The sequence below is a fragment of the Euprymna scolopes genome, chromosome 8, assembly GCF_053919585.1.
Source record: "Euprymna scolopes isolate OS-2025 chromosome 8, ASM5391958v1, whole genome shotgun sequence".
Classification (NCBI taxonomy): domain Eukaryota; kingdom Metazoa; phylum Mollusca; class Cephalopoda; order Sepiida; family Sepiolidae; genus Euprymna; species Euprymna scolopes.
In genome coordinates, this window is record NC_136489.1 from 104,046,698 (window position 1) to 104,071,517 (window position 24,820).

Genomic DNA, 24,820 nt, shown 5'->3' on the forward strand with positions numbered 1-24,820 from the left:
CTCTTAGACTAGAAGTGTAACCAGTTACTAGTCAAAAGTTAGCAAATGCTTACAAAATACACCAACAGGATGTTATGAATGTAGAAATCTGGGCCGGTGCACCTACTACTTGTCCCTCTTCATCTTGGATAGAGTCGAAAAAAGAGTTTCAATCTAATTTGTCTCACTTTGTCAAGTAAGCTTCAACCCATATCCCATCACCGCAATGTTGCATTTCTCTGCCTGTTTTGCAAATATTTTAATGAAATGTGCTCGGCTGAACTTGATTGCACTTGTACGCACCAACGTACATATCCTCGACAAACCGGCTTAGCAACAAAATCTTATCCCTTCACTGTTGAGGTCCCCAATTGTTAAAACCTTTCTACTCTAACAGCTTCTTCACTCGAAGAGCCAGACTTTGGTATTCCCTTCCTGCTACCTGCTTCTCTGACGGTACTGATATGCAGATGTTTAAATGTAACGTAAAAAAAGATCTTGTTAATCTTTCCTAGGTAAAGCCCCAAATAGTTGCCCTTTTACGTCCATGTAGCGATATGCCTTGTTAGAAGTGAACGCAACAAAAAATAAAATACAATGTCACGCTTCATATTACTCGCATACACATAATGATACTAATAACCTTATAGATATTCTGAAGTCAAACAAAATTAACGTTCACTTGAAGCAACTCATCACAACTATAGTTAATAAGGAAAACGGTGATAATATTTCAAAGACTAATGCAGATCGATATGCTATTATTTTAATTATTCGACACATAAATGTAAAATTTCATTTTCTTCCATTGCTATAATATAATAGTTATAACAATTTTATAACAATGTTATAACAGTATATTCATTTCCAGCATTTTTCTTTGCAAATTTTAGACTTTGTCAAAGGCAGGAGGCACTACAAGTATTTTCTTTGCAAATTTTAGACTTTGTCAAAGGCAGGAGGCACTACAAGTATTTTCTTTGCAAATTTTAGACTTTGTCAAAGGCAGGAGGCACTACAAGTATTTTCTTTGCAAATTTTAGACTTTGTCAAAGGCAGGAGGCACTACAAGTATTTTCATATTTTATCAGCGCAACAAAAGTTTTATATTAATAGATTTTTGTAAAGTCTAAGAAATATATGGTCTACCATTCAGTGAAATTTTTTATGAAAATAAGTTCAATGTTTTTAAACAATAACGAATGATATGTTTTTAATAAATGACATCCAGAATGAACTAAGTATTAATATTTTTTTAAAATCATTATTTCAATTAAAAATGAATTTTACGAATTATAAATGTATTATTTAATCGTGCGCAATTTACAATGCGAAAAAAAAATGGACAAATATAATATATTAAATAATTGAAAATGAATAGACTATAAACTAAAATAATTTGTTTTTAAGCGAATATTCTTTTTGTTATAAATGATCATGTGAATATATACCAGCAGTTGTAGTTGGACTAGTTGTCAAATTTGTCGGCACTGGTGTTGTAACCGGAACTGGAGTTGTGACTGGAGCTGGAGTTGTGACTGGAGCTGGCGTTGTGACTGGAACTGGCGTTGTGACTGGAACTGTGGTTGTTGCTGGAGATGGAGTTGAGGTTTGAACTGGAGTTGTTGGTACTGTTGTGACTACAGCTGTTGTAGGTTGGAAGGCTACAAATAAAATTGCACATGCAATTAAATTTCAGAAGGAAATACGATGTGACGTACCGCGGTTGACCTCATTCAGGTCCATAGTATTAAGTTGTTTTGAAATTTTATAACAATTGTAACCTTACCAATGATTATCTGATTTAAATGGAAAGGAATACTAGTAAAAAAAAATTATGTAAGAAAAAAAAATCATAAATTGTTGGTTTATTTAAAGAAAAGAGGCAAGAAGGAAAATTCACTAATGCTTTTGTAATGAATGAAGAAATAAAATCTATGGAAATACCAAATACGAGGAAAATATGTTAAATAACAATATACTCACTCGTTTTCTTTGCACATATTTTAATTGCAACACTAACACTCATCAGATCATTTATATTCTTCGGAGTAAGAGTGATTTTGATTCCAGTTTGTGTTTCTTTCTCTGGAATTGTCACAATTTGACCAGCTGGAGATTTCTAAACCAGAAAGAAATTAACGATTCAGTTAAAAAAAAAAACGCAAAAAAAAAACAAAAACAAAAAAGAAAAAGAAAAAATTGGAGATATTAATAATGTACCAAAAATAATATTGAAAACTTTTACTTCAGATAATTGGAAAACTATAAAATAATAATTTACCTTAACGAAATCTAATCCAGTTGGTGTGATTGCTTCCACAACGTAGTTAGCTACATTGTCATTATCAACAAGTTTAACTGTACCTCCGTTCTTCAGTGTATCACCAATATTAAGTGTAACAGATCTTGGATCTACTCCATTAGTAACCCATGCATTTCCTGGTCTAATATCACCGGGCTTGGCACCGGCTGGCTCCAACGTAATCGCTTCATCAGGAACAACTGATTCATCATCCATTCCATCCACATAGACGCAGGTCACTATAATACAAATAAAATTAACAATCATCTTTTCAAATGATACAGTATTTTCGATTGAGATGTTATGTCGAGAACAAAATAAATGACTCTTAGACTAGAAGTGTAACCAGTTACTAGTCAAAAGTTAGCAAATGCTTACAAAATACACCAACAGGATGTTATGAATGTAGAAATCTGGGCTGGTGTATCTACTACTTGTCACTCTCCCTCTGTGATAGAGTCGAAAAAAGAGTTTCAATCTAATTTGTCTCACTTTGTCAAGTAAGCTTCAACCCATATCCCATCACCGCAATGTTGCATTTCTCTACCTGTCTTGCAAATATTTTAATGAAATGTGCTCGGCTGAACTTGATTGCACTTGTACGCACCAACGTACATATCCTCGACAAACCGGCTTAGCAACAAAATCTTATCCCTTCACTGTTGAGGTCCCCAATTGTTAAAAACCTTTCTACTCTAACAGCTTCTTCACTCGAAGAGCCAGACTTTGGTATTCCCTTCCTGCTACCTGCTTCTCTGACTGTACTGATATGCAGATGTTTAAATCTAACGTAAACAAAGATCTTGTTAATCTTTCCTAGGTAAAGCCCCAAATAGTTGCCCTTTTACGTCCATGTAGCGATATGCCTTGTTAGAAGTGAACGCAACAAAAAATAAAATACAATGTCACGCTACATATTACTCGCATACGCATAATGATACTAATAACCTTATAGATATTCTGAAGTCAAACAAAATTAACGTTCACTTGAAGCAACTCATCACAACTATAGTTAATAAGGAAAACGGTGATAATATTTCAAAGACTAATGCAGATCGATATGCTATTATTTTAATTATTCGACACATAAATGTAAAATTTCATTTTCTTCCATTGCTATAATATAATAGTTATAACAATTTTATAACAATGTTATAACAGTATATTCATTTCCAGCATTTTTCTTTGCAAATTTTAGACTTTGTCAAAGGCAGGAGGCACTACAAGTATTTTCTTTGCAAATTTTAGACTTTGTCAAAGGCAGGAGGCACTACAAGTATTTTCTTTGCAAATTTTAGACTTTGTCAAAGGCAGGAGGCACTACAAGTATTTTCTTTGCAAATTTTAGACTTTGTCAAAGGCAGGAGGCACTACAAGTATTTTCATATTTTATCAGCGCAACAAAAGTTTTATATTAATAGATTTTTGTAAAGTCTAAGAAATATATGGTCTACCATTCAGTGAAATTTTTTATGAAAATAAGTTCAATGTTTTTAAACAATAACGAATGATATGTTTTTAATAAATGACATCCAGAATGAACTAAGTATTAATATTTTTTTAAAATCATTATTTCAATTAAAAATGAATTTTACGAATTATAAATGTATTATTTAATCGTGCGCAATTTACAATGCGAAAAAAAAATGGACAAATATAATATATTAAATAATTGAAAATGAATAGACTATAAACTAAAATAATTTGTTTTTAAGCGAATATTCTTTTTGTTATAAATGATCATGTGAATATATACCAGCAGTTGTAGTTGGACTAGTTGTCAAATTTGTCGGCACTGGTGTTGTAACCGGAACTGGAGTTGTGACTGGAGCTGGAGTTGTGACTGGAGCTGGCGTTGTGACTGGAACTGGCGTTGTGACTGGAACTGTGGTTGTTGCTGGAGATGGAGTTGAGGTTTGAACTGGAGTTGTTGGTACTGTTGTGACTACAGCTGTTGTAGGTTGGAAGGCTACAAATAAAATTGCACATGCAATTAAATTTCAGAAGGAAATACGATGTGACGTACCGCGGTTGACCTCATTCAGGTCCATAGTATTAAGTTGTTTTGAAATTTTATAACAATTGTAACCTTACCAATGATTATCTGATTTAAATGGAAAGGAATACTAGTAAAAAAAAATTATGTAAGAAAAAAAAATCATAAATTGTTGGTTTATTTAAAGAAAAGAGGCAAGAAGGAAAATTCACTAATGCTTTTGTAATGAATGAAGAAATAAAATCTATGGAAATACCAAATACGAGGAAAATATGTTAAATAACAATATACTCACTCGTTTTCTTTGCACATATTTTAATTGCAACACTAACACTCATCAGATCATTTATATTCTTCGGAGTAAGAGTGATTTTGATTCCAGTTTGTGTTTCTTTCGCTGGAATTGTCACAATTTGACCAGCTGGAGATTTCTAAACCAGAAAGAAATTAACGATTCAGTTAAAAAAAAAAACGCAAAAAAAAAACAAAAACAAAAAAGAAAAAGAAAAAATTGGAGATATTAATAATGTACCAAAAATAATATTGAAAACTTTTACTTCAGATAATTGGAAAACTATAAAATAATAATTTACCTTAACGAAATCTAATCCAGTTGGTGTGATTGCTTCCACAACGTAGTTAGCTACATTGTCATTATCAACAAGTTTAACTGTACCTCCGTTCTTCAGTGTATCACCAATATTAAGTGTAACAGATCTTGGATCTACTCCATTAGTAACCCATGCATTTCCTGGTCTAATATCACCGGGCTTGGCACCGGCTGGCTCCAACGTAATCGCTTCATCAGGAACAACTGATTCATCATCCATTCCATCCACATAGACGCAGGTCACTATAAGACAAATAAAATTAACAATCATCTTTTCAAATGATACAGTATTTTCGATTGAGATGTTATGTCGAGAACAAAATAAATGACTCTTAGACTAGAAGTGTAACCAGTTACTAGTCAAAAGTTAGCAAATGCTTACAAAATACACCAACAGGATGTTATGAATGTAGAAATCTGGGCTGGTGTATCTACTACTTGTCACTCTCCCTCTGTGATAGAGTCGAAAAAAGAGTTTCAATCTAATTTGTCTCACTTTGTCAAGTAAGCTTCAACCCATATCCCATCACCGCAATGTTGCATTTCTCTACCTGTCTTGCAAATATTTTAATGAAATGTGCTCGGCTGAACTTGATTGCACTTGTACGCACCAACGTACATATCCTCGACAAACCGGCTTAGCAACAAAATCTTATCCCTTCACTGTTGAGGTCCCCAATTGTTAAAAACCTTTCTACTCTAACAGCTTCTTCACTCGAAGAGCCAGACTTTGGTATTCCCTTCCTGCTACCTGCTTCTCTGACTGTACTGATATGCAGATGTTTAAATCTAACGTAAACAAAGATCTTGTTAATCTTTCCTAGGTAAAGCCCCAAATAGTTGCCCTTTTACGTCCATGTAGCGATATGCCTTGTTAGAAGTGAACGCAACAAAAAATAAAATACAATGTCACGCTACATATTACTCGCATACGCATAATGATACTAATAACCTTATAGATATTCTGAAGTCAAACAAAATTAACGCTCACTTGAAAGCAACTCATCACAACTATAGTTAATAAGGAAAACGGTGATAATATTTCAAAGACGAATTCAGATCGATATGCTATTATTTTAATTATTCGACACATAAATGTAAAATTTCATTTTCTTCCATTGCTATAATATAATAGTTATAACCATTTTATAACAATGTTATAAAAGTATATTCATTTCCAGCATTTTTCTTTGCAAATTTTAGACTTTGTCAAAGGCAGGAGGCACTACAAGTATTTTCTTTGCAAATTTTAGACTTTGTCAAAGGCAGGAGGCACTACAAGTATTTTCTTTGCAAATTTTAGACTTTGTCAAAGGCAGGAGGCACTACAAGTATTTTCTTTGCAAATTTTAGACTTTGTCAAAGGCAGGAGGCACTACAAGTATTTTCTTTGCAAATTTTAGACTTTGTCAAAGGCAGGAGGCACTACAAGTATTTTCATATTTTATCAGCGCAACAAAAGTTTTATATTAATAGATTTTTGTAAAGTCTAAGAAATATATGGTCTACCATTCACTGAAATTTTTTATGAAAATAAGTTCAATGTTTTTAAACAATAACGAATGATATGTTTTTTAATAAATGACATCCAGAATGAACTAAGTATTAATATTTTTTAAAATCATTATTTCAATTAAAAATGAATTTTACGAATTATAAATGTATTATTTAATCGTGCGCAATTTACAATGCGAAAAAAAAAAAAATGAACAAATATAATATATTAAATAATTGAAAATGAATAGACTATAAACTAAAAAAAATTTGTTTTTAAGCGAATATTCTTTTTGTTATAAATGATCATGTGAATATATACCAGCAGTTGTAGTTGGACTAGTTGTCAAATTTGTCGGCACTGGTGTTGTAACCGGAACTGGAGTTGTGACTGGAGCTGGAGTTGTGACTGGAGCTGGCGTTGTGACTGGAACTGGCGTTGTGACTGGAACTGTGGTTGTTGCTGGAGATGGAGTTGAGGTTTGAACTGGAGTTGTTGGTACTGTTGTGACTACAGCTGTTGTAGGTTGGAAGGCTACAAATAAAATTGCACATGCAATTAAATTTCAGAAGGAAATACGATGTGACGTACCGCGGTTGACCTCATTCAGGTCCATAGTATTAAGTTGTTTTGAAATTTTATAACAATTGTAACCTTACCAATGATTATCTGATTTAAATGTAAAGGAATACTAGTAAAAGAAAATTATGTAAGAAAAAAAAAATCATAAATTGTTGGTTTATTTAAAGAAAAGAGGCAAGAAGGAAAATTCACTAATGCTTTTGTAATGAATAAAGAAATAAAATCTATGGAAATACCAAATACGAGGAAAATATGTTAAATAACAATATACTCACTCGTTTTCTTTGCACATATTTTAATTGCAACACTAACACTCATCAGATCATTTATATTCTTCGGAGTAAGAGTGATTTTGATTCCAGTTTGTGTTTCTTTCGCTGGAATTGTCACAATTTGACCAGCTGGAGATTTCTAAACCAGAAAGAAATTAACGATTCAGTTTTAAAAAAAAACGCAAAAAAAAACAAAAACAAAAATCAAAGAAAAAAAAAAATTGGAGATATTAATAATGTACCAAAAATAATATTGAAAACTTTTACTTCAGATAATTGTAAAACTATAAAATAATAATTTACCTTAACGAAATCTAATCCAGTTGGTGTGATTGCTTCCACAACGTAGTTAGCTACATTGTCATTATCAACAAGTTTAACTGTACCTCCGTTCTTCAGTGTATCACCAATATTAAGTGTAACAGATCTTGGATCTACTCCATTAGTAACCCATGCATTTCCTGGTCTAATATCACCGGGCTTGGCACCGGCTGGCTCCAACGTAATCGCTTCATCAGGAACAACTGATTCATCATCCATTCCATCCACATAGACGCAGGTCACTATAAGACAAATAAAATTAACAATCATCTTTTCAAATGATACAGTATTTTCGATTGAGATGTTATGTCGAGAACAAAATAAATGACTCTTAGACTAGAAGTGTAACCAGTTACTAGTCAAAAGTTAGCAAATGCTTACAAAATACACCAACAGGATGTTATGAATGTAGAAATCTGGGCTGGTGTATCTACTACTTGTCCCTCTCCCTCTGTGATAGAGTCGAAAAAAGAGTTTCAATCTAATTTGTCTCACTTTGTCAAGTAAGCTTCAACCCATATCCCATCACCGCAATGTTGCATTTCTCTGCCTGTTTTGCAAATATTTTAATGAAATGTGCTCCGATGAACTTGATTGCACTTGTACGCACCAACGTACATATCCTCGACAAACCGGCTTAGCAACAAAATCTTATCCCTTCACTGTTGATGTCCCCAATTGTTAAAAACCTTTCTAGTCTAACAGCTTCTTCACTCGAAGAGCAACACTTTGATATTCCCTTCCTGCTACCTGCTTTTCTGACTGTAATGATATGCAGATGATTAAATGTAACGTAAAAAAAGATCTTGTTAATCTTTCCTAGGTAAAGCTCCAAATAGTTGCCCTTTTACGTCCATGTAGCGATATGCCTTGTTAGAAGTGAACGCAACAAAAAATAAAATACAATGTCACGCTACATATTACTCGCATACACATAATGATACTAATAACCTTATAGATATTCTGAAGTCAAACAAAATTAACGTTCACTTGAAGCAACTCATCACAGCTATAGTTAATAAGGAAAACGGTGATAATATTTCAAAGACTAATTCAGATCGATATGCTATTATTTTAATTATTCGACACATAAATGTAAAATTTCATTTTCTTCCATTGCTATAATATAATAGTTATAACCATTTTATAACAATGTTATAAAAGTATATTCATTTCCAGCATTTTTCTTTGCAAATTTTAGACTTTGTCAAAGGCAGGAGGCACTACAAGTATTTTCATATTTTATCAGCGCAACAAAAGTTTTATATTAATAGATTTTTGTAAAGTCTAAGAAATATATGGTCTACCATTCACTGAAATTTATTATGAAAATAAGTTCAATGTTTTTAAACAATAACGAATGATATGTTTTTAATAAATGACATCCAGAATGAACTAAGTATTAATATTTTTTTAAAATCATTATTTCAATTAAAAATGAATTTTACGAATTATAAATGTATTATTTAATCGTGCGCAATTTACAATGCGAAAAAAAAATGGACAAATATAATATATTAAGTAATTGAAAATTAATAGACTATAAACTAAAATAATTTGTTTTTAAGCGAATATTCTTTTTGTTATAAATGATCATGTGAATATATACCAGCAGTTGTAGTTGGACTAGTTGTCAAATTTGTCGGCACTGGTGTTGTAACCGGAACTGGAGTTGTGACTGGAGCTGGAGTTGTGACTGGAGCTGGCGTTGTGACTGGAACTGGCGTTGTGACTGGAACTGTGGTTGTTGCTGGAGATGGAGTTGAGGTTTGAACTGGAGTTGTTGGTACTGTTGTGACTACAGCTGTTGTAGGTTGGAAGGCTACAAATAAAATTGCACATGCAATTAAATTTCAGAAGGAAATACGATGTGACGTACCGCGGTTGACCTCATTCAGGTCCATAGTATTAAGTTGTTTTGAAATTTTATAACAATTGTAACCTTACCAATGATTATCTGGTTTAAATGGAAAGGAATACTAGTAAAAAAAAATTATGTAAGAAAAAAAAATCATAAATTGTTGGTTTATTTAAAGAAAAGAGGCAAGAAGGAAAATTCACTAATGCTTTTGTAATGAATGAAGAAATAAAATCTATGGAAATACCAAATACGAGGAAAATATGTTAAATAACAATATACTCACTCGTTTTCTTTGCACATATTTTAATTGCAACACTAACACTCATCAGATCATTTATATTCTTCGGAGTAAGAGTGATTTTGATTCCAGTTTGTGTTTCTTTCGCTGGAATTGTCACAATTTGACCAGCTGGAGATTTCTAAACCAGAAAGAAATTAACGATTCAGTTAAAAAAAAAAACGCAAAAAAAAAACAAAAACAAAAAACAAAAAAAAAAAAATTGGAGATATTAATAATGTACCAAAAATAATATTGAAAACTTTTACTTCAGATAATTGTAAAACTATAAAATAATAATTTACCTTAACGAAATCTAATCCAGTTGGTGTGATTGCTTCCACAACGTAGTTAGCTACATTGTCATTATCAACAAGTTTAACTGTACCTCCGTTCTTCAGTGTATCACCAATATTAAGTGTAACAGATCTTGGATCTACTCCATTAGTAACCCATGCATTTCCTGGTCTAATATCACCGGGCTTGGCACCGGCTGGCTCCAACGTAATCGCTTCATCAGGGACAACTGATTCATCATCCATTCCATCCACATAGACGCAGGTCACTATAAGACAAATAAAATTAACAATCATCTTTTCAAATGATACAGTATTTTCGATTGAGATGTTATGTCGAGAACAAAATAAATGACTCTTAGACTAGAAGTGTAACCAGTTACTAGTCAAAAGTTAGCAAATGCTTACAAAATACACCAACAGGATGTTATGAATGTAGAAATCTGGGCTGGTGTATCTACTACTTGTCCCTCTCCCTCTGTGATAGAGTCGAAAAAAGAGTTTCAATCTAATTTGTCTCACTTGGTCAAGTAAGCTTCAACCCATATCCCATCACCGCAATGTTGCATTTCTCTGCCTGTTTTGCAAATATTTTAATGAAATGTGCTCCGATGAACTTGATTGCACTTGTACGCACCAACGTACATATCCTCGACAAACCGGCTTAGCAACCAAATCTTATCCCTTCACTGTTGAGGTCCCCAATTGTTAAAAACCTTTCTACTCTAACAGCTTCTTCACTCGAAGAGCCAGACTTTGGTATTCCCTTCCTGCTACCTGCTTCTCTGACTGTACTGATATGCAGATGTTTAAATGTAACGTAAAAAAGATCTTGTTAATCTTTCCTAGGTAAAGCTCCAAATAGTTGCCCTTTTACGTCCATGTAGCGATATGCCTTGTTAGAAGTGAACGCAACCAAAAATAAAATACAATGTCACGCTACATATTACTCGCATACACATAATGATACTAATAACCTTATAGATAATCTGAAGTCAAACAAAATTAACGTTCACTTGAAGCAACTCATCACAACTATAGTTAATAAGGAAAACGGTGATAATATTTCAAAGACTAATTCAGATCGATATGCTATTATTTTAATTATTCGACACATAAATGTAAAATTTCATTTTCTTCCATTGCTATAATATAATAGTTATAACCATTTTATAACAATGTTATAAAAGTATATTCATTTCCAGCATTTTTCTTTGCAAATTTTAGACTTTGTCAAAGGCAGGAGGCACTACAAGTATTTTCTTTGCAAATTTTAGACTTTGTCAAAGGCAGGAGGCACTACAAGTATTTTCTTTGCAAATTTTAGACTTTGTCAAAGGCAGGAGGCACTACAAGTATTTTCATATTTTATCAACGCAACAAAAGTTTTATATTAATAGATTTTTGTAAAGTCTAAGAAATATATGGTCTACCATTGACTGAAATTTTTTATGAAAATAAGTTCAATGTTTTTAAACAATAACGAATGATATGTTTTTAATAAATGACATTCAGAATGAACTAAGTATTAATATTTTTTAAAATCATTATTTCAATTAAAAATGAATTTTACGGATTATAAATTTATTATTTAATCGTGCGCAATTTACAATGCGAAAAAAAAAATGGACAAATATAATATATTAAATAATTGAAAATGAATAGACTATAAACTAAAAATAATTTGTTTTTAAGCGAATATTCTTTTTGTTATAAATGATCATGTGAATATATACCAGCAGTTGTAGTTGGACTAGTTGTCGGCACTGGTGTTGTAACCGGAACTGGAGTTGTGACTGGAGCTGGAGTTGTGACTGGAGCTGGCGTTGTGACTGGAACTGGCGTTGTGACTGGAGATGGAGTTGAGGTTTGAACTGGAGTTGTTGGTACTGTTGTGACTACAGCTGTTGTAGGTTGGAAGGCTACAAATAAAATTGCACATGCAATTAAATTTCAGAAGGAAATACGATGTGACGTACCGCGTTTGACCTCATTCAGGTCCATAGTATTAAGTTGTTTTGAAATTTTATAACAATTGTAACCTTACCAATGATTATCTGATTTAAATGGAAAGGAATACTAGTAAAAGAAAATTATGTAAGAAAAAAAAATCATAAATTGTTGGTTTATTTAAAGAAAAGAGGCAAGAAGGAAAATTCACTAATGCTTTTGTAATGAATGAAGAAATAAAATCTATGGAAATACCAAATACGAGGAAAATATGTTAAATAACAATATACTCACTCGTTTTCTTTGCACATATTTTAATTGCAACGCTAACACTCATCAGATCATTTATATTCTTCGGAGTAAGAGTGATTTTGATTCCAGTTTGTGTTTCTTTCGCTGGAATTGTCACAATTTGACCAGCTGGAGATTTCTAAACCAGAAAGAAATTAACGATTCAGTTTTAAAAAAAAACGCAAAAAAAAACAAAAACAAAAATCAAAGAAAAAAAAAATTGGAGATATTAATAATGTACCAAAAATAATATTGAAAACTTTTACTTCAGATAATTGTAAAACTATAAAATAATAATTTACCTTAACGAAATCTAATCCAGTTGGTGTGATTGCTTCCACAACGTAGTTAGCTACATTGTCATTATCAACAAGTTTAACTGTACCTCCGTTCTTCAGTGTATCACCAATATTAAGTGTAACAGATCTTGGATCTACTCCATTAGTTACCCATGCATTTCCTGGTCTAATATCACCGGGCTTGGCACCGGCTGGCTCCAACGTAATCGCTTCATCAGGAACAACTGATTCATCATCCATTCCATCCACATAGACGCAGGTCACTATAAGACAAATAAAATTAACAATCATCTTTTCAAATGATACAGTATTTTCGATTGAGATGTTATGTCGAGAACAAAATAAATGACTCTTAGACTAGAAGTGTAACCAGTTACTAGTCAAAAGTTAGCAAATGCTTACAAAATACACCAACCGGATGTTATGAATGTAGAAATCTGGGCTGGTGTATCTACTACTTGTCCCTCTCCCTCTGTGATAGAGTCGAAAAAAGAGTTTCAATCTAATTTGTCTAACTTGGTCAAGTAAGGTTCAACCCATATCCCATCACCGCAATGTTGCATTTCTCTGCCTGTTTTGCAAATATTTTAATGAAATGTGCTCCGATGAACTTGATTGCACTTGTACGCACCAACGTACATATCCTCGACAAACCGGCTTAGCAACCAAATCTTATCCCTTCACTGTTGAGGTCCCCAATTGTTAAAACCTTTCTACTCTAACAGCTTCTTCACTCGAAGAGCCAGACTTTGGTATTCCCTTCCTGCTACCTGCTTCTCTGACTGTACTGATATGCAGATGTTTAAATGTAACGTAAACAAAGATCTTGTTAATCTTTCCTAGGTAAAGCCCCAAATAGTTGCCCTTTTACGTCCATGTAGCGATATGCCTTGTTAGAAGTGAACGCAACCAAAAATAAAATACAATGTCACGCTACATATTACTCGCATACAAATAATGATACTAATAACCTTATAGATATTCTGAAGTCAAACAAAATTAACGTTCACTTGAAGCAACTCATCACAACTATAGTTAATAAGGAAAAAGGTGATAATATTTCAAAGACTAATTCAGATCGATATGCTATTATTTTAATTATTCGACACATAAATGTAAAATTTCATTTTCTTCCATTGCTATAATATAATAGTTATAATCATTTTATAAACATTTTATAACAATGTTATAACAGTATATTCATTTCCAGCATTTTTCTTTGCAAATTTTAGACTTTGTCAAAGGCAGGAGGCACTACAAGTATTTTCTTTGCAAATTTTAGACTTTGTCAAAGGCAGGAGGCACTACAAGTATTTTCATATTTTATCAGCGCAACAAAAGTTTTACATTAATAGATTTTTGTAAAGTCTAAGAAATATATGGTCTACCATTCACTGAAATTCTTTATGAAAATAAGTTCAATGTTTTTAAACAATAACGAATGATATGTTTTTAATAAATGACATCCAGAATGAACTAAGTATTAATATTTTTTAAAAACATTATTTCAATTAAAAATGAATTTTACGAATTATAAATTTATTATTTAATCGTAGGCAATTTACAATGCGAAAAAAAAAATGAACAAATATAATATATTAAATAATTGAAAATGAATAGACTATAAACTAAAAAAAATTTTTTTTTAAGCGAATATTCTTTTTGTTATAAATGATCATGTGAATATATACCAGCAGTTGTAGTTGGACTAGTTGTCGGCACTGGTGTTGTAACCGGAACTGGAGTTGTGACTGGAGCTGGAGTTGTGACTGGAGCTGGAGTTGTGACTGGAACTGTCGTTGTGACTGGAGATGGAGTTGAGGTTTGAACTGGAGTTGTTGGTACTGTTGTGACTACAGCTGTTGTGGGTTGGAAGGCTACAAATAAAATTGCACATGCAATAAATTTTCAGAGAGAGATACGATGCACACTGTAAACGCGATATATCGTGTCTGGTCTCAGTCGGATCAATTTTTCTAATTTGTTTGGGAATTTTCTAACACTTGTAACCTCTCCAATAATTATCTGATTTACATAGAAACAAATACTAGTAAAAGAGAATTATGTAACGAAAAAATATCGTAAATTGTTGGTTTATTTAAAGAAAAGATGCGAGAAAAAATTTCACAACATCTGTAATGAATGAAAAAATAAAATCTACAGAAATACCAGATGCGAGGAAAATACATCAAATGACAATATACTTACTCGTTTTTTCTGCACATATTTTAATTGCAACACTAACACTCATCAGATCATTTATATTCTTCGGGATAAGAGTGATCTTGATTCCAGTTTGTGTTTCTTTTGCTGGAATTGTCACAATTTTATCAGCTGGAGATTTCTAAACCAGAAAGAAATTAACGATTCAGTTATAAAATTGAAAAAATTGAAAAAATTAATAATGTACAAAAATAATATTGAAAATTTTTACTTCAGATAATTGGAAAACTATAAAATAATAATTTACCTTAACAAAATCTAATCCAGTTGGTGTGATTGCTTCCACAACGTAGTTAGCTACATTGTCATTATCAACAAGTTTAACTGTACCTCCGTTCTTCAGTGTATCACCAATATTAAGTGTAACAGATCTTGGATCTACTCCATTAGTTACCCATGTGTTTCCTGGTCTAATATCACCGGGATTGGCACCGGCTGGCTCCAACGTAATCGCTTCATCAGGAACAACTGATTCATCATCCATTCCATCCACATAGACGCAGGTCACTGTGATAAGACAAAGGAAACAGATGATTATATTTTACTATATACATCATACTTCGCAGGAACAAAATAATGTAATTTTAGTTTCAATGCAAGTTAAATGGAGGTAATGTCTATATTTATGTTACAGATTGCGAAAATATATAATAAGATAATAATGATAAGATAACATCTGAAGGACTAATTCAGGTTGATGTATAAGTCTTAATTATATAAAATTGTATGATATTAATATCAGATTGCAAACAGTAAAAGTTTAAATCGACGTTTTTATTATCATATGTAAAAGTATTATTTCACAAAACTATAAATTAAATGTGTGTACAGATTCTCCCAAGATTTTAACTTTCTACAAATAAAAATATACATTATCTAATGAACAAATTGTATGCAATTATACCACATTTCATGTTTGTATCGTTTTTTTTTAAAATAAGTATTTTCTTCTGAAATCTGTCAAAATCAACTGAGTGCATGAGGTTTATTTAACAGATAATCATAGAAAATTATGTTAAAAGAATATTACATTTGAAAAAAAAATTTGATGTTTTTTTATTTATTTAATTAACTTTACACATCTCTTTTAATTTAAAATGAAAAATGAAAACATTTTTGATGTTATCAGCTCTATCAAATAAGTTTTATAGTAGACGCCGGTCACTGTCCTAAGACAAATAAAATTAATGATTATCTTTTCTATCTGCATGATATATTGAGGGAACACAAAGAAATTCGACTCAAGTATTAATTTACAAAATTTTAAATGCAATACTCGAAGAAAATCTTTGAAAGCTTTCATTAAACAAGATTTATTTATGCAAACATCATTGGATAGAAAATATATAATGCATAAATACTATGCTATTATAATTCAATTGAAGATTATTACTGATCTAATTTTTAAAAATATATATTTTATTCAAAACTCCATCAAAATAAAATATTTATTGTTATAATATTACTTTTTATTTGATTATACAGAAAATAAATAAATATGAGACTTTACTTTTATGTGATGAGGCCTTACCATATTTAAATTTGAGTTCAGCACCATGCAAAACTACCAAATAAACATATACAGAAATTTTGGACAAAGATGGTAAAACAGTCCCAAATATAGAGAGTTTTTATAAGCCCTAAAAGAGCCCTTGAAGCACACACACAAGTGTTATCGCGAAGTATAGACAAACAAAATTATGTAGAAATAAGTTAGTTAAAACTTTTCAGAAAGTCTTATGGAAATCCAAGTAGTCAATTTTAGCTATTTAACCCGAAAGGCAATCCTGGGGATGGGGGGAGAGGGCGGGAATCCGTTCTGTTACTTTTTACTTATATCATGTTTAATGTTTGTGTAAAAATTTATAAAAATTCCAAGGCGTAGTTGTTGAGAAAAGTGCGGACAGACGAACTGACGAACGGACAAGGGACCAAAAATAATGAAACGGGTAATCATTAAAAGAATTTCCCTGTAAAGACGTTGATGATTACATAGGCCGGTCGAAAGATAATATTGTTCGGGTATGTTTGTGTATAAAGTAGTGGTACGTAGCGATGACATATTATTTGTCTCGTAGAAGTCAGTAGTAGGAGCATGTGTCCAGGGATGGACGGGGGCAGAAGTGTCCTGTTGTAAAAAGAGAGTACGTGCGTGTACCGCAAGTGGAAGTCCGTGTTTGGAGATAGCCATGTTGGCTTGTTTGTATTCATGCTAGCCCGGGACCAACGGAGTCTCGGGAAGAGTCGCGCTCCAACAGAGGGGGCTGCTGTCAGCAAGAGGTGAGAAGAAAGATAGAGTGTGTTGCCGATTTAACGTTTTATTCACTAATTCACGTGAGTGAGAGCTGGCTTCTGATTGTAAAAGCCAGGAAGAAACTGGATTCAAAATCCCCAGCCGCTAGAATTCGCTCCTTGTTGTGTTTTTGCAATTTTCATCTGCTACAAAATGATATTTTGTATAAGGAAAATTATTTATAAGAAATTTAAATTAATATTAGATTTATATTATAATTACTACGATAAGAAATGAATTTTACCTAATTAGGTATTATAAAGTTGATCCTGTAGAACGCAAAAGTGTGATAAATGCATATTTTATTTGAAAGAATAGTGAAATAAAATTATTGAACACAAATAAAAAAAAAAGTTAATTTTTAATAGTAATATTATCTGTTATGAATGATGATATTGATATACCGGGGGTTGTAGTCAGAATAGTTGTCTGAGCAGAGGTTGTGACTGGAACTGTTGTTGTAACTGGAACTGTGGTTGTAGTTGGAACTGGAGTTGTGGTTGGAACTGGAGTTGTAGCTGGAACTGGAGTTGTGACTGGAACTGGAGTTGTGACTGGAACTGGAGTTGTGACTGAAGTTGTGGTTGCAGCTTCAACTGGAGTTGTAGTTGGAGCTGGTGTCGAAACCGGAGAGGTAGTTGCAGCTTTAACTGCAGGTGTTGTTGCTGTGGTGACTACAGCTGCTGCGGCTACAAATATAAACGCAAACGCTATTAAATATCAGGTAGCAAAGATTAAAATGAAAAAGTCAGTATATTATTATGAGAAAATTAAGACGATCACAGGCTGAAGATGCGGTATACTGTGTTTAAGTCATATATTTTCTGTGTTTATTTGTTTTGTCTGAAAACCAATGCTGACAAAAGATAATATCGTCAAGTACTCACTTATTTAAAGAATGGATGAAGAGAGAAAGAATTGAACCGAATTTATTGAAAAAATCTCTGCTGAAAATAATTTCGATTTACAATTGTGTCGAAAAATGCATAAAAAAATCAACTTACTCGTTTTCTCAGCACATATTTTTATTGCAACGCTTACACTCATCGGAACATTTATATTCTTCGGAGTAAGAGTGATTTTGATTCCAGTTTGTGTTTCTTTCTCTGGAATTGTTACAATCTGACCAGCTGGTGCTTTCTAAATCGAAAAGACATTCGAGATGCAGTTACAAAAAAATAAAAATAAATAAATAAAATAAACAACAATATTTTAAAGTATCAGGAATAATATTGAAAATGTTACTTCTCTTAATGGGAAGAATATAAAACAAATATTTACCTTAATAAAATCTAATCCAGTTGGTGTGATTGCTTCCACAGAATATTTATCCACATTGTCATTATCCACAAGTTTTACTGTACCTCCGTTCTTTAGTGTATCGCCAATATCAAGTGTCACAGATCTTGGATTTACTCCATTAGTCACCCATGTGTTTCCTGGTCTAATATCACCGGGCTTGGCACCGGCTGGCTCCAACGTAATCGCTTCATCAGGAATGATTGAATCATCATCCATTCCATCCACATAGACGCAGGTCACTGTAACAAGATAAATGAGATTAACGATCATATTTCTATTCACATCATATTTCGCAGGAACAAAATACAGTATTTTTAGTTTCAATGCAAATTAAATGAATGTAATATCTATATTCATGTAACAGGTTATGAAAATATATAATGACAAAAATTAAGATAAAATATGAAGGACAAATTCCGATTGATGTATTATTTTTAAGAATAGAAAATTTAATGATATTAATATCTGATTGCAAACATTAAGATTTTAAATCGACGTTTTTATTATCATATGTAAAAGTATTATTTCACAAAACTAAAAATTAAATGTGTGTACAAATCCTCCCAAGATTTTAACTTTCTACAAATAAAAATATACATTATATAATGAACAAATTATATGCAATTATACTCCATTTCATATTTGTATTTTTGTTTTAAATACGTATTTTCCGCAGAAATCTTTCAAAACCAGTAAATAACTGAGTGCATGAGGTTTATTTAACAGATAATCATAGAAAATTATATTAAAAAATATTATATTTGAAAAAGTTCAATTTTTTTTTTTATTTAATTAACTTTACATATCTCTTAAAATATTAAAGTGAAAACATTTTTGATGTTTCAGCGTTACCAAATAAGTTTTATAATAGACGTCAGTCACTGTCTCAAGACAAATGAAATTAAATTAATGATTATCTTTTCCGTCCGTGTGATATATTGATGGAACACAATTAAAGAAATTCAACTCACGTATCAGTTTACAAAATTTAAAATGCAATATTCGAAGCAAATCTGTGGAAACTTTAATCAAACAAGATTTTCTTATGCAAACAGACTTGGATAGACATTATATAATGCATAAATACTATGCTATTATTATTCAGTTAAACATTGTTACTGACCTAATTTTTAAAAATATCTATTTTATTTAGAACTCCATGAAAATAAAATATTGATTGCTAAAATATTACTTTTTATTTGATTATACAGAAAATCCAATTAATATGAGAGATTTTATTATAGAGAAATTTTATTTTGGACAAAAAAGCTAATGTTTCTTTTACTATATATATATATATATATATATATATATATATATATATATATATATATATATATATATATTATAAATATTTTTACTTTTATGTCATAGGGCCTGAACATATTTAAATTTGAGTTCAGCACCATGCAAAACTGCTAAATAGGCATGCACAGAAAAGTTTGGACAAATATGGTAAAACAGGCACAAAAATAGATGGTTTTTATAAGCCCTAAAAGAGCCCTTGAAGCAGACCCAAGAGTTATCGCGAAGTATAGACAAACAAAATTATACAGAAATAAGTTAGTTACAACTTTTCAGAAAGTCTTATGGAAATCCAAGTAATCATTTTTTTTTAATAAGCGCAAAAGTGCTAATTTTCTCTATTTTAACTCGAAAGGCAATTCGGGGTGGGGGTGGGGGGCGGGGTTCGTTCTTTTACTTTTAAATCATATCATGTTTAATGCTTGTACAAAATTTTAAAAAAATTTCAAGGCGTAGTTATTGAGAAAAGTGCGGACAGACAAACGGACGAACGGACAAGTGTGAATTTACAGGTCTACGCTCCTTTTGCCGGGGGGACCAAAATAATTGAAACGGGTAGTCATTAAAAGAATTTCCCCGTAGAAACGTTGATGATTACACAGGCCTGACAAAAGATAATATTGTTCGGTTATGTTTGTGTATATATAAGTGGTGCATAGTGATGATATATTATTTGTCTTGTAGAAGTTAGTAGTAGGAGCACGTGTCCATTGATGGACGGGGGGCAGAAGTGTCCTGTTGTAAAAAGAGAGTACGTGCGTGTACCGCAAGTGGAAGTCCGTGTTTGGAGATAGCCATGTTGGCTTGTTTGTATTCATGCTAGCCCGGGACCAACGAGTCGGGCAGAGTCGCGCTCCAACAGAGGGAGCTGCTGTCAGCAAGAGGTGAGAAGAAAGATAGAGTGTGTTGCCGATTTAACGTTTTATTCACTAATTCACGTGAGTTAGAGCTGGCTTCTGATTGTAAAAGCCAGGAAGAAACTGGATTCAAAATCTCCAGCCGCGAGAATTCGCACCTGCTTGCGTTTTTGCAATTTTCATCTACTACAAAATGATATTTTGTATAAGGAAGATTATTTATGAGAAATTTAAATTAATATTAGATTTATATTATAATTATTATGATAAGAAATGAATTTTACCTAGTTAGGTCTTATTTAGTTGATCGTGTACAACGCAAAAGTGTGACAAATGCATATTTTATTTGAAAGAATAGAGAAATAAAATTATTGAACACAAATAAAAAAAGTAAATTTTTAAGACTAATATTATCTGTTATGAATGATGATATTGATATACCGGGGGTTGTAGTCAGAATAGTTGTCTGAGCAGAGGTTGTGACTGGAACTGTTGTTGTAGTGGAAACTGGAGTTGTTGCTGGAACTGGAGTTGTAGCTGGAACTGGAGTTGTAGCTGGAACTGGAGTTGTGACTGAAGTTGTGGTTGCAGCTTCAACTGGAGTCGTAGTTGGAACTGGTGTCGAAACTGGAGAGGTAGTTGCAGCTTTAACTGCAGGTGTTGTTGCTGTGGTGACTACAGCTGCTGTGGCTACAAATATAAACGCAAACGCTATTAAATATCAGGTAGCTAAGATTACAATAAAATAGTAAGTATATGATTCCGATGAAATGAAGACGATCATAGGCTGAAGATGCGGTGTACTGTGTCTAAGTCACTTAGGGCAAATTGCACTGATGTGTTTTAGAATATTGGAAAACTTCTCATGTTATTTATTTTATTTTGTCTGAAAACCTATGCTAACAAAAGTAAATATCGCCAAGTACTCACTTATTTAAAGAATGGATGCAGGGAGAGAAAATTGATCCGAATTTATTGAATAAATGATAAAAAATCCCTGCTGAAAATAATTTCGATTTACAATTGTGTCGAAAAATGCATAAAAAAAAATCAACTTACTCGTTTTCTCAGCACATATTTTTATTGCAACGCTTACACTCATCGGAACATTTATATTCTTCGGAGTAAGAGTGATTTTGATTCCAGTTTGTGTTTCTTTCTCTGGAATTGTTACAATCTGACCAGCTGGTGCTTTCTAAATTGAAAAGACATTCGAGATGCAGTTACAAAAAAACAAACAAACATTGTAAATGTTTATAAAGTATCAGGAATAATATTGACAAATTTTACTTCTCTTAATGGGAAGAATATAAAACAATTATTCACCTTAACGAAATCTAATCCAGTTGGTGTGATTGCTTCCACAGAATATTTATCCACATTGGCATTATCCACAAGTTTTACGGTACCTCCGTTCTTCAATGTATCGCCAATATCAAGTGTCACAGATCTTGGATTTACTCCATTAGTTACCCATGTGTTTCCTGGTCTAATATCACCGGGCTTGGCACCGGCTGGCTCCAACGTAATCGCTTCATCAGGAATGATTGAATCATCATCCATTCCATCCACATAGACGCAGGTCACTGTAACAAGACAAAGGAAACAAACGATCATATATCTATTCACATCATATTTCACAGGAACAAAATACAGTATTTTTAGTTTCAATGCAAATTAAATGAAAGTAATATCTATATTCATGTAACAGGTTATGAAAATATATAATGACAAAAATTAAGATAAAATATGAAGGACAAATTCCGATTGATGTATGATTTTTAAGAATAGAAAATTTAATGATATTAATATCTGATTGCAAACATTAAAAGTTTAAATCGACGTTTTTATTATCATATGTAAAAGTATTATTTCACAAAACTAAAAATCAAATGTGTGTACAGATTCTCCCAAGATTTGAACTTCCTATAAATAAAATATACATTATATAATGAACAAATTATATGCAATTATATTACATTTCATTTTGGTAATTTATTAAATAGGCAGTTTTTATATAAATCTTTCAAAATCAGTAAATAACTGAGTGCATCAATTTTATTTGAAAGATAATCATAGAACATTATATTAAAGAATATTACATTTAAAAAAAGTTTTACGTTGTTTTTTTATTTGATTAACTTTACATATCTCTTAAAATATAAAAATGAAAAAAATTTTGATGTCACCAGCTCTATCAAATAAGTTTTATAATAAACATCGGTCACTGTCTTAAGATAATGAAATTATTGATTATGTTTTCCATCTGCATGATATATTGAAGGGGCACAATTAAAGAAATTCGACTCTATTAACTTACAAAATTTAAATGTAATATTCGAAGAAAATCTTTGGGAACTTTAATTAAATAAAATTTACTAATGCAAACATCATTGACTACACATTATATAATGCATAAATATTATGGTCTCATAATTAAATTAAACATTTTGATTGATCTAATTTTTTTAAATATCTATTTTATTCAGAAATCCATCAAAATAAATTATTGATTGCTACAATATTACATTTAATTGATTATACAGAAAACCCAATTAATATGAGACATTATATTATAGAGAAATTTTATTTCGGACGAAAAAGCTAATGTTTGATCTACTATATATATATATATATATATATATATATATATATATATATATATATATATATAATTATTATTTTTACTTTTAAGTCATGAGGCCTGAACATATTTAAATTTGAGTTCAGCACCATGCAAAACTGCTAAATAGGCATGTGCAGAAAATTTTGGACAAATATGGTAAAATAGTAACAAAAATAGATGGTTTTTTATAAGCCCTAAAAGAGCCCTTGAAGCAGACCCAAGAGTTATCGCGAAGTATAGACAAACAAAATTATACAGAAATCAGTTAGTTACAACTTTTCAGAAAGTCCTATCAAAATCCAAGTAATCATTTTTTTGATAAGCACAAAAGTGCCAATTTTAGCTATTTTAACTCGATACGAAATTATGAGGCGGGGATCCGTTCTGTTACTTTATAATCATATCATATTTTATGTTTGTGCAAAATTTTAAAAAAGATTTCAAGGCGTAGTTATTGAGAAAAGTGAAGACAGACAAACGGACGAACGGACAAGTGTGAATTTACAGGTCTACGCTCCTTTTGCCGGGAGGACCAAAATAATGAAACGGGTTAGTCATTAAAAGAATTTCCCCGTAGAAACGTTGATGATTACACAGGCCTGCCAAAAGATAATATTGTTCGGTTATGTTTGTGTATATATAAGTGGTGCAGAGCGATGATATATTATTTGTCTCGTACAAGTTAGTAGAAGGAGCATTTGTCCATGTATGGCAGGTAGCAAAAGTGTCCCATGGAAAAAGAGAGTACGTGCGTGTACCGAATGTGGAAGTCCGTGTTTGGAGATAGCCATGTTGGCTTGTTTGTATTCATGCTAGCCCGGGACCAACGGAGTCGGGCAGAGTCGTGCTCCAACAGAGGAGACTGCTGTCAGCAAGAACTGAGAAGAAAGATAGAGTGTGTTGCCGATTTAACGTTTTATACCCACGGTCAAGTGAGTGAGAGCTGGCTTCTGATTGGAAAAGCAAGGAAGAAACTGGATTCAAAATTTCCAGCCGTTTGTGTTTTGCAATTTTCATCTACTACAGAATGATATTTTGTATAATGAATATTATTTATAAGAAATTTAAACTTAATATAAAATTTATATTATAATTATTACAAGAAGAAATGAATTTTACCTAATTAGGTCTTATTTAGTCGATCGTGTACAACGCAAAAGTGTGACAAATGCATATTTTATTTGAAAGAATAGTGAAATAAAATTATTGAACGCAAATAAAAAAAGTTAATTTTTAATAGTAATATTATCTGTTATGAATGATGATATTGATATACCGGGGGTTGTAGTCAGAACAGTTGTCTGAGCAGAGGTTGTGACTGGAACTGTGGTTGTAGTTGAAACTGAAGTTGTTGCTGGAACTGGAGTTGTAGCTGGAACTGGAGTTGTAACTGGAACTGGAGTTGTGACTGCAACTGGAGTTGTGACTGGAACTGGAGTTGTGACTGGAACTGGAGTTGTAGCTGGAACTGGAGTTGTAGCTGGAACTGGCGTTGTGACTGAAGTTGTGGTTGCAGCTTCAACTGGAGTTGTAGTTGGAACTGGTGTCGAAACTGGAGAGGTAGTTGCAGCTTTAACTGCAGGTGTTGTTGCTGTGGTGACTACAGCTGCTGTGGCTACAAATATAAACGCAAACGCTATTAAATATCAAGTAGCTAAGATTACAATGAAATAGTAAGTA

General features: G+C 32.0%; 1 protein-coding gene across 1 annotated transcript in view; it reads right to left on the minus strand.

The window, feature by feature from the left end:
* LOC145283923 (uncharacterized) overlaps positions 1–24,820 on the minus strand; it is a 98,805-nt gene that overhangs the window by 42,919 nt on the left and 31,066 nt on the right. Inside the window, exons 15-39 of the mRNA XM_080133024.1 lie at positions 24,417–24,755; positions 21,841–22,100; positions 21,574–21,709; positions 20,956–21,204; positions 18,332–18,591; positions 18,055–18,190; positions 17,455–17,739; positions 15,005–15,264; positions 14,743–14,878; positions 14,226–14,411; positions 12,538–12,797; positions 12,239–12,374; positions 11,731–11,916; positions 10,004–10,263; positions 9,705–9,840; positions 9,170–9,382; positions 7,543–7,802; positions 7,243–7,378; positions 6,707–6,919; positions 4,874–5,133; positions 4,576–4,711; positions 4,041–4,253; positions 2,264–2,523; positions 1,966–2,101; positions 1,431–1,643 (exon numbers count right to left, since the gene is read on the minus strand). Of these exons, the coding sequence (XP_079989150.1) occupies positions 1,431–1,643; positions 1,966–2,101; positions 2,264–2,523; positions 4,041–4,253; positions 4,576–4,711; positions 4,874–5,133; positions 6,707–6,919; positions 7,243–7,378; positions 7,543–7,802; positions 9,170–9,382; positions 9,705–9,840; positions 10,004–10,263; positions 11,731–11,916; positions 12,239–12,374; positions 12,538–12,797; positions 14,226–14,411; positions 14,743–14,878; positions 15,005–15,264; positions 17,455–17,739; positions 18,055–18,190; positions 18,332–18,591; positions 20,956–21,204; positions 21,574–21,709; positions 21,841–22,100; positions 24,417–24,755 (5,265 nt within the window). The remainder of the gene's footprint in view (positions 1–1,430; positions 1,644–1,965; positions 2,102–2,263; positions 2,524–4,040; positions 4,254–4,575; positions 4,712–4,873; positions 5,134–6,706; positions 6,920–7,242; positions 7,379–7,542; positions 7,803–9,169; positions 9,383–9,704; positions 9,841–10,003; positions 10,264–11,730; positions 11,917–12,238; positions 12,375–12,537; positions 12,798–14,225; positions 14,412–14,742; positions 14,879–15,004; positions 15,265–17,454; positions 17,740–18,054; positions 18,191–18,331; positions 18,592–20,955; positions 21,205–21,573; positions 21,710–21,840; positions 22,101–24,416; positions 24,756–24,820) is intronic.